The 10,336-nt window shown below is 47.3% G+C and overlaps 2 protein-coding genes across 13 annotated transcripts in view; one reads left to right on the top strand and one right to left on the bottom strand.

Annotated features, from left to right (window-relative positions):
• Positions 1 to 651, bottom strand: part of MGLL (monoglyceride lipase) — a 67,705-nt gene extending 67,054 nt beyond the window's left edge. Inside the window, exon 1 of one of the 2 annotated variants that reach the window (XM_087744004.1) lies at positions 514 to 651. Coding sequence is in view for 1 of the 2 variants with exons in the window: in XM_009476394.2 (XP_009474669.2) it covers positions 4 to 13 (10 nt within the window). In the remaining variant the exon portion in view is untranslated. Of the gene's footprint in view, positions 1 to 3; positions 205 to 513 lie in introns of those variants that run through there. The other variant, XM_009476394.2, reaches the window with a different exon arrangement.
• KBTBD12 (kelch repeat and BTB domain containing 12) overlaps positions 57 to 10,336 on the top strand; it is a 56,915-nt gene continuing 46,635 nt past the window's right edge. For 5 of the 11 annotated variants that reach the window (XM_087743988.1, XM_087743987.1, XM_087743985.1 and 2 more), the window contains exons 1-2: positions 367 to 478; positions 1,147 to 1,425. The gene's annotated coding sequence lies outside the window, so the exon portion shown is untranslated. Of the gene's footprint in view, positions 197 to 329; positions 479 to 782; positions 1,426 to 3,679; positions 3,893 to 10,336 lie in introns of those variants that run through there. The other 6 variants (XM_087743983.1, XM_087743982.1, XM_087743981.1 and 3 more) reach the window with 4 other exon arrangements.

Below are 10,336 nucleotides of genomic sequence, written 5' to 3'. Positions count from 1 at the left end.
AACCTGTTTTCATCCTGTGCGAGGCTTTGCATTCTAGTGAGGAGCCGGCATGGCAAGTCAAATGCGAGCAGCTCCGGCTTTTTGCTTGCCGCCGCGGAGCAGGCGGGCACCCCCCGCGCTCCCCGGCCGCTCCCCGCCGCGGCTCCGGCGCGGCTCCGCTCCCCGCCTCGCTCGCTCTTTGAGGAAAGTCGCTTGGGTAATTCACCACTTCATGTCATCACTTTTTGGTTGGGTTTTTTGGCTTGTTGGGTTTTTTTTTTTGTTGGTCTTTTTTTTTTTTTTTTTTTTTTTTTTTGCCTTCTCAGACAAATCGCGTGTGTGGGCTGAAGTGGCGGCGGTGGGAGGGGAGGCTGGGAAGGGTGGGGGAGAGGGAGGGCTGACGAGTGGGAAAGCTGCAGTCCAGAAGCTGCCGCACGCCCATCAAAGGCACCTTGAACACATGCAGCTGGAGCAGCTCGGAAAGTTCCTGCCGCTGCAGGTTGTTTGCAACTTTCCTGCCTTCCTGCCACTTACTGTTCGGAGGCCACGGCGACGCGGGGAGGCGAGGGAGGGGGAGACCTTGTTCTCAAAGCGATCCCCGCTGTGAAGCCATCTCGCGTGGAAGCGCAACTTCCCCAGCCCCTCGCTGCCAGGCGGGGAGCGGGAGGGCGGGGAGGAGGAGGAGGAGGAGGAGGAGGAGGAGGAGGAGGAGGAGGAGGAGGAGGAGGGAGAGGGATCCAAGCACCGACGCGATCGCAGGTCGCAAGCCCCGCACACGCATCCTCCCCGCTTCCCCCGAAGCCGGGCGGCTCCACCGCAGGCTGCGCCCCGGCTGCTCCCGCAGGCAGCGGTACCGCGGCCGGGACGCGGTGGCTGCTGCCCCCCGGGCCGGGCTGGGCGCCGAGGCGGCCGCGGTGCCCGGCGGGCGGGCGGAGCGGCGGGCAGGGCAGGGCGGGGCGGGGAGCGGGGCGCGGGAGCCCCCCCAGCCGCTCGGCCGCGGAGGAGGTGGGGGAAGAAGCCGCCGCCCCCCGCCCCAGGGCGGCGTTGGCGCGGCGCTGCCCGGCCCGCGGGGGCTCGGCACGGCTCAGCCGCCCGCTGCCTCCCCGCTGCCTCGGCACGGCGGCGGGGAGCGGCTGGCGAAGCCAAAACACCGGGTTCTTCCCGCAGGAGCGGCCGCCCAGCTGGCTGCCAGCGGGCGTGGGTGGCCACGAGTGACACCCCGGGAGCGGGGACGGCTCTGACAGCCTGAATTCAGAGAGGGGAGACTGTGGAGCCCTGCTGCCGTCTGGGCTTCCCCGGTCTGAGCCGCTCTGCCGAGTCCCAAACCCAAACTCCACTGTTGGCGGTTAGATGTGCGGCTCTTCGGACTTCGAAGCCACGCCGGAAAGGTTGAGTCCTTCAGACACTAGTTCGGAGGAGCACCCGAGCCCCTCGCTGTGCACCATGGTAAAGGCAATTTATAAATACAGTGTATAATTTATACATACGTAATCTAATAGGGCACCTAACCACCATAGATTGTATGCAGTACATCTGTTGCAACTGTCTAATTTGAGCTCTGTTTGATGGTATATGATACTTGCTTATAAAAATTGTCACAGCAAGGGTTGCCGAAGTTCAGATAGCTTCCCCGCCTTGAGGCATCCTGGTACTGAGTTTTGTCATTTAATACTGTTAAGTGCTTAGCATTTATTGAGCACTTTCAACTTGTTTATATTAAGGGCACAGATTCAGGCCTTTTAGGTTTCATCAGGATAATATTGTAAACTTTAATCTTTACATGCCTACATATACTCGGAGATCTCAGGCCTTTTTCAGAAGAGGCAGCTATTAACACTATTTTTCAAAGCTAGGCAATGTGCTCACTGAGTCCAAACCTGGGAGCAAAGGCTGAGGAAAGGAAAGAAATATATACTAACAATAATAACAATAAATGCAAAACCTCAGAGATGACCCATATAAAAATAAAAAGGAAATCCAAACCAGATCTTTTTCCTCTTTCAGTGTCATTTATATTAAATGCCCCGGGGGGGGGGGGGGTTAGTTATAAATGGCAAAAGCAAAATTACATATTCCTGTAACTGCTATTGTTTGGAAAAAAACAACAAACAAAGCCAACATTTATGGTTGTTTATAATGAGCAAGATGTACGTCAGATGGGGTCGTACCCAGAGCCCTGGGAGCTGCACTTGGAGGCGTACAATTTGCCAGGCCAGCTACTGTCTAAGCACGGATGGGGGGAATTAAAGAGCTCTCACCAGCTCCAGAGTTGGAAGAAGCAAGGGCATATATATTTATTTAAAGGATCCAGATCAGATAATAACTGGATTAAGAAGGAAAGAAAGAAGGAAAGAAGCCTCTTCCCCTGCTCACGCAGTTTATCTGCCAGGAGCACTTTGCTGCTTCCCTGCAGCCATCCCTGAAACCTGATGCCAGGAACAGGCTCCTCTCCCGCTGTGCTGCTGGGAATATCCCAGTTCCCAGGGCCACAGAGGTGGGGAGTGACAAGGAAAAAAATCCCTTTCTAAAATTCAGGATAAAAATAGCACCTCAAAGAAAATGACCTTTGTTGGGACACGAGGGCGAGATCCTGGCTTTGAGAGCCTGCGCTGGTCAGTCCGGACGTTTGATTCCCTCGATACCCCGTTAACCTCCCTGCAGCAACTATTGAAGGCAGCAGGACCGCGGTCCAGCCTACGCTCCCTGCCAGGCCCAGGTTCCCACCATTGCACAGGAGCGGAGGATCGGCCGACCCCTCCTTCCCTTCTCCCAGCTTCCCGGAGCCCCCGGGAATTTGAGGACATTTCTTCTCAGAGGTAGCACGCCCGCCCCCATCTCGTGATAGCATCAGAAAAATGAATGAGAAGCAACTGCTGACTAGTTACCTTATTATTTTATGGAGTTGAAGCTGTGAATGAAAAGCCACCTGAGAAAACTGGATTGGGTCTGAAGAGTTCACCTAGCTGATATCCAAACAATCTACGGGCCTTCGGCAGAGCAATTATTGCATGCCAGCTCCCTGGGAGGAATCAAAGGGATGTCTGAGCATGCAGTATTTATGAGACTGTAACATCTTCTCTTGTCTCTGTGGAGTGAAATACGTTTTGGAAACACAGTTTAAGCTAAATCAACTTCGTAATAAAAAATAGAAATACACTTGGTGAAATCGTTATGCTAACTCGGTAATTGCTTAAGCCTTGTAGGGAAAGGTGTTTGGTTTATTAAAGGCTGAGCCCTGCTTAGTTTAAGCGTCTCCATTGACTCCCAAGGCACCCACAGGAGTACGGAGAAAAGGCTTACGCCCTCAGATAAGGTAAATTTTAGGAAAAGAATCCGTTGCTGGAATGACAGAGAAAACGCATACAATGAAAACTTGTTACCACAGCAAAGGGAGAGAGAAAATGGGCCAGCGAGAAGGGAAGGGAGAGAGCAGGCTGGATGGGAGACGGCACGGCGGGCTGGCGTGTAATTCGGGGGGGGTAAGAAATGAGGTGGGATTTTCTTTGTCGTTAGGCTTTCATTCACAAAATGAATTTTGAATGGATCATATCCCATTGGCATGCAAAGGTAAATAGACTTTATGAGATCCTTCTGCTCTGGTTGACGATACCATGTTCTGAAATGGCAAAGGCGTATTTTTGTTTGAGAAGTGGATTTGATGGAGTGTGGGTGCTAAACCGTTTGGGATTCTGCTCGCCAGGACATAAAGAGAACTTTTGCTGACCAGGAGGAGGAAAAAATAATAGAGAAGGAGGACGCAATAATAAAATATCTTAAGAAGTATGTGGTTATGGAAGAGTCTGCTCCAACAGAAAAATGCTGGACGTTGCAGCGGTCAGGGAGCAGCTGGAGAGAGCAACAGCCAGCGCCAGCAGAGAGCACCTGGGGACCATGGGAGATGGAGCACGGAGAGGTAAAATCAAGTCAAAAGCAGAGAAGCCGATGCCACTGCGGCTGGCAGTTTGGAGGCATTATTTTGGATTTGCCCTTCTCTTTGGCTATTTTTTTATTTACCCCTAGCCAGAGTCCAGGCATTCAGCTTTACATACTTGTGTGATCTGCCTTTGCTTGCCTGTTGGTATTCCTGAATAAGACATATACGAGGATGAGACAGGAATGGGGGCTGGGATAAACTGCTTTCGTTTTCCCGTAAAATACCTATTTTAATGCCTTGCAGCCAAAAAAGAAACCCGGTGTCAGGCAAACCGGATTGAGGAAGAAAACGTTAAAGGACAGTATTTTATTGATCAGGTTAAGCTTAACTCTTATCAGGAGAAATAACAACCAGCTTGGCATTGGGCTGCAATTCTGCAGTCTCATGCACCTCTTCACAAACGAGCGCCCAGCGAAACGGCGAAAGGCTGAAGGGTTAGCGCAGGCCATCTGAGCGGATAGGGCTGGCAGAAATTGTTTGCAGGCCTCCGCTGATTCGTTGCCCATCAGTCATTTCGCCTTCCCTAATCAGTGGGAATAGAATTATTAGATTAAGCTACAAATGGTTTAATACCCCTAGATGCAAACTGCAGTCAAGTTATAAAGTATTTTTACCATGTAAATGAAAATAATAAGTGGTAAAAATAGTCCTAATTTTTCTGTAGGTAATAAAAATTTGGGAAATCGTGCTGTCATTAGAAGTCGCTTACAAAGCCGTGACTGCAAACAGTAGCTATATGAGTGAAGTGATTAGTACCTTGCCTGTGCTCCTTATTTGACAGGACCAAAAATACACACTTAAAAATACACTCTTTGAATATAGGTTTCAGTCCTTTAAACTGATGTACAGAAGATGACCCATCCTACATAGATGCTAATTTGAGAGCTGGTTGTTTTTAATTACAGAAGCGGTACACGCTTTGTTTGGGAGTTCATTTGGGGTTTTTTTAATTAAAAAACCCACAAGAATGTTAATACCAGCTTCTGAGGCGTTCTTAGCATGAAATACATAAAAGGCATCCTCTGAGATAGGAAATTCAAAATGAAAGGTGGAAATTCAAAATGAAAGGTGGAAATTCTGCCCTGAAGTTTTGTCTGTAGAGGGGAGGTTGATAGAGTTATTCCAGCAGCCCTCTTGCTTGAGAATAACTCTGCCTTGGGAATAAATATGGTTTTTACAGAAGCGTGGACCTGCGTAACCTTGGCAGTGTCCCCCAGGGTGCTGCAGAGGCCGGCGGGCTGCTGGCTGCGCCCAGGCGCAGAAGCCCTGGCTGGCAGAGCTTGCGGTGCAGCCTTGCGGGTGCCGGCGCTAGAGGGCACGGCCACAGCTTCTCCGGGCCCTGGGAGCTGGGGCCACGGCAGCCCTACCAAATTCCCCTTCCCACACAGCTCTTTTTTTTCTTTTTAATGATTTTCCCCTTGATCATGAGAAGGTTTTCTTTAAACATTTGTCTCTTTTTATCTCTGCAGCCCAGTATTGGTTTCTAAATCAAAGTTTCCTGTGCTGGTATATAATTAGTCCAATTTTCCGTCTGGATTCACTCACATCACGAGAATAAACTTCAGCGGTTTGTACCCTGGACAAGCACATTGCTGCAGCACTTGAAGGGAAATCCTGTCCTTGTCCCCGTGAGGACAGACAGATTAATGAGTCTGTTACGGGATGGCGTTTCCTATCTTACTGCGATAGGACTGCTCCATGATCTCGGAGGTCCTTTCCAACCGTAACGATCCTGTGATTCTATATTACTATTGATAAAATGTTGGTCACCTCGGTAGAAACAGGGCTTTTATGGCAGAAAACGTAATTAAAGGGCATCTTAAAGGAAAAGGTTCTAAGGTTTGAATTTTAATATGCATAAAAATCAGGACAAGGCAACATTAGAAATTTGCTCCGAATGGAATTATGGTCTCAATTTCAAGAAGCATCTGACCATTCCTTTTCTCATTTCTATTACTCAGGATGCCTCCTGCATAATCCACTTTTCAAACCCAGCATCATTGTGTCAGGACTAAATGATACAGCCAAAAGATGCAGCTATTCTGTCGTGGTTAGAGTGGGGCTTTATTTTGGTAGCCAAACTGGAAGCATTGACTGGAGAAGAGTTATTATTGTGCCGCCTGGTTTTCTTGCTGCTTTGCAATCGACAAAGCATTATTTATCATGCTTTGCATTCCAATTTTTCTTTGCATGTTTTCCAGCTCATCATAACATAATTATGTTTCTGTTTCTTCCAGCCAGAGGCCGATACTTTCTTTTACTAAGACAACAGCTGCACGGCACAACCTTGATGAATCCCCATCAGGGTAAAATGTGTCTGTGATGCTTGTTTCTGCCTTGGCAACCCAAATGTTCAAGCGCGATTTTATGACAAATGCTGTTCTAAAATGCACCCAACCCTGATGCTTTCATAGCATTTTTCAAAATGAGGTTTTACATTGTAATTTAAGCGTGAAATATTAAACATCCTGGCTGGTTTGTAATTTTAAAGGCTTCTTTTGTAACATTTCTTTTTATAGTGTTTAGAGGTTCATAAACACTGAGGTGGGATTTTAGAGGGCCATAGTTAGGGATGTGCAATTTATTTTTTGAACTAAATTGATTTTATGTGTGAAGATCAGCACAATCTGGAGGTCTGCTTTATGCCCCTGAAAGGGATCTTAAGGGAGCTTTCGCGGTGCAGGTGAATCATTTCATTACTTGGCCTCAGTTGGTCCAGGCACACCGCAACATAAAGGTAATTATACCAACCTGGTCTATGAAACGCATTAACTGCTGGTGATGGAAAATGCCGTAAAAGACACGCAGTATTTTTATTATTAGTTACTGAGATATTTTATTTAACTCTGATTTAGTACTTGGAACCTGAGATTTCAAAGTACTTCAGAAAGGAAGGATAAAGTTTTTATTTTACAAGGGAGAAATCAGAGCAGAGAAAAGTAGGGCTGAATGCTGGAGGCAAACTGAGGGCAGAATCCACTCTTAATGCTCCTGATTTTGTTTACCCAGTTATACCATGACTAACTCCCATCTCATCTCGAAATCTATCCATCAGAGCACTGTGAACAACCGAAGTAGGAAGTTTTTCCGTTGTTAAAGATTACCCAGATTTGCAAGTAGAGGGAATATTGTGTCCTGGACGAACGCTCAGCCTGGATAGCCACATCCTTCAGGGCAAAATTTTCCCTCTAATTTTGCTTTTTATGCTAATCTCCTGCATGTTATTACTGCTGCCACCATTGTTTGAAGATTGGTTGTATTTATATATAAAAATTACAGTCATTCTGTACACGGAGGCAAGAGTTTTAACTCATATGATCAGTCATATTTACATCTGTGCGCGCCGTGATCTAAGGATGCTTGGGGATATCTGAGCATGAGAGTGTACGCAGCAACATCTTCACTCGTCCACCACGCTGGTTACCGATGTAATTGCCTGAAAGGCTCTTAGATGCTGATGGAAACTCTGCCTGCCCAGCCAGGGCTAATGTCACCTTCTGTCCAGGAACGGGGAGCGTAAGTCTGCTGTTGCGAGAACAGGTAGCAGGCTTCTTGTTTTGGATATACAATGAATGTATGGCTCATGGGAAGAGCGTGCCTTGTGCTGTTTCTTACTTATAGCCCTATAGCAAATTCTGGCAGATTCTGCTTCGATATATTTGAGCTTTTTTTCTCAGTTATTTTCGGTTTCTTTACTCAGTCCACTCACACATGTTCAGTGTAAGATATGCATTTTCTTTCTGATTCATGTACAGTAATTACTTCCTAACATCTGCCTAACAGATTTTGTAAGAAAAGTAACTCTGCAAATATTAAGAAAAGAAATTAATGTATGAAATCTTTGCAATCTCTATTACTGGGGTTTGTTATCCACAGCTGACTGGATTCAGTCCCAGCCAGGAAGCTGGTTCAGCAAAACAGCTGCATTAGTTATTTAACTGGAGGCCTGATTCTGCTCTTGCTCACGCTGATGTAAATCAGGAGTAGCACTAGAGAAAATAAAGAATATCCCTAGTGCGAAATGCATGTTGGAGAAAAAGCAAGCGTTACGTTCTGGAACAAGAGAATTCTAGCAGCTACGCTGCCATCCCGGCCTAGGTGCTAGGCAGTATCTTCATGTCTTACAGAACCCGTATACCAAACGCACTGCTCCCTCCTGGGAGCGTCCTCCCGTACACACACTGTGGTAGCACCAAGTGGCCAACAAAATTAAGGCGCAGTTGTGCTCAGTGTTGCGCCCTAATACCATGAATTCACACGTGACTTATTCTGTACTAAGCACCACATTCGTTCCTGTTTGCATCTGCTTCATAATTGTTCCCTCTCAGTTATTTAATTTTTACAGTATCTGCTACAATTTACTTCATGCCTTCTAGTGCAGGAAAACTGTTTTTCCTCCTAGACTGAATTAATACATGTAATAATTAACCCAGAAGCACACTTTGAGAAAGGGGATGTCAAATGAGGAGCATTGCAGTGAAAAAGGGGACAAAGCATCCACAGGCAAACTATTTCCTATATGAGATGACAATGCTATATCTCAGGACAACAAAGGATTGTTACCCGAGCCTCGTGTGCTTTAGAGATGGACCCCTTCAATCCTCAAAGCCTTCAACACCCTTCGTATTTGATCTTATTGTAAATTAGCACCATGTGCTCTCAGTAACATCAAAAGTTACAGTATCTGAGAGTTCACCCCCCAGCCCTCATCCTGGTTCCTCTAACACAAGATATCTATTATATCTTGGCTACAGTCATCGATTCTCATGTAGCAAAGGTATCTGTGGTTTTGTTTGCGCTTCAGAGTCATGAGCATCTGCGGTTGCTGTGGGCTGGTAACGTCAGTTCAGATTCCTGTTACGGACCTGTCGGTGGGGCTTCCTGGACTCCTGCACATAGGAACCTTCCAGTCCACAGTACTATGCTTTGGTACCAGCATGTGTTGATTATTTTTACTCGTTGACTTTTCCTAGTACATTACTGGATCTTCTCTGGAGTTACAGTAACTTTTAAAAATGGAAGTGCAAGGTTTGGAGATGCTGTCCTCACAGGCAGAAGAGTAAACACTCAGCTCCTGGATGCAGATATCTGCATGGAACTCCATCATTCCCAGACCTTGGGAGGTTTTGAGGAAGAGGACAGCAGAGGGAAAGCTGCAACATTCAGCAGCTGAGCCAGAGAGCACCGAGCATCTCTTCCCCTCCTGTGCCGTGAAATGTGTATGAGACACGCTGAGCAACGCGTGGGTCCTCAGCCCCGTCCCCAGACCTGTGCCCAGCGCCTCAGCGCCTCCAGGGATGGGATTACAGCAGCATCTACGCTTTGCTTTGCAACAAGGATGGACTCCTAGCCTTTGGTTTTGTGGGGCTCAGTCTGAAATGAGACAGGGATGAAACCAATCCAGCCATGTCTGCCTGAGTCCAAACCCTGCCTCTGCCGTCGAGTTCAGACGCGTACCCCAGGCTGCACCCCGGCACTACTGAGAGCTCTCTGCCATGGCTCATCTGCCTCCACCCCTGCCCCCAGTTTCAGATCTCTTCAGCAATACGTTCTGCGACAAACAAGGATTTCTGGGGCAACTTCAGTCAGATCAGAAAGCTATCCTTCCGCTGCTTTGAAATCCGTGAGTGTGAATGATTCATTCAGCACAGCACCCCTTGGCCATTCATATCTATCTGATGATCAAATATATTTTTAATTATCAGTCTGAGGTGATTTATTTTTTTTTTCAGTAGACAATACCCAACTGTATTGTAAGAGCTGTTGGGATTGAGCCAGAGAATTTGGCAGCAAGATATGGAACATTTGGGCTTTTGACACTTAGGAACATATGGAAAGAGGTTTGGAAGACTGCCACATGGGGTGTAACTGGGAAGATGCTACATTTCTTCATCCTTTTTTTGTGGACAGAAGTAGAAGAAATTTTATTTTTTTGAAGGATCCTAATTCCTGTTCATTTTCTGTGATGTACTGCTGCTCTAGAATAAACCACTGTGCTCAGTTGCAAGGTTTGAGCAAAATCAGCTGCATGTTTATGGGCAACTGTAGATGGGCAATTAAAAGGGTGACAGTATTGCAGATCTTTCCAAGTTTTTACCTCCTAATTCATGACATCCCTCGCAGGTGAACTGACAAAGCTACAGTCTGGTGACTCAGGTCATGGGGTGAAAGAGGATACCTGGTGCTGGCCTGAGTCAGGAGGTGTGCCGTTTACCGAGGTCGTTGAGGAGAAGGCCCTGCTAGGTGAGCCATCCTTGCTCCCTGTGACCAGCACCTTGACACCCATGGATGGATGGACAGTTCAGGCTGTCTGTCTGCCTCTGGGACATAGTTTCATCATGTGGGTTGGAGCTCCAGCACTACGCTACAAACACCAGCCCCAGTTGGGGCAGCAGGGGAAGGGGAGAGAGGAGCCACCTCCAG

The sequence above is a fragment of the Nipponia nippon genome, unplaced genomic scaffold, assembly GCF_047370975.1.
Source record: "Nipponia nippon isolate SJK-2023a ecotype South Korea unplaced genomic scaffold, ASM4737097v1 scaffold_9, whole genome shotgun sequence".
Taxonomy (NCBI): Eukaryota; Metazoa; Chordata; class Aves; order Pelecaniformes; family Threskiornithidae; genus Nipponia; species Nipponia nippon.
The sequence above is the reverse complement of the archived record's forward strand: the minus strand, read 5'-3'. Positions and strand labels throughout refer to the sequence as shown.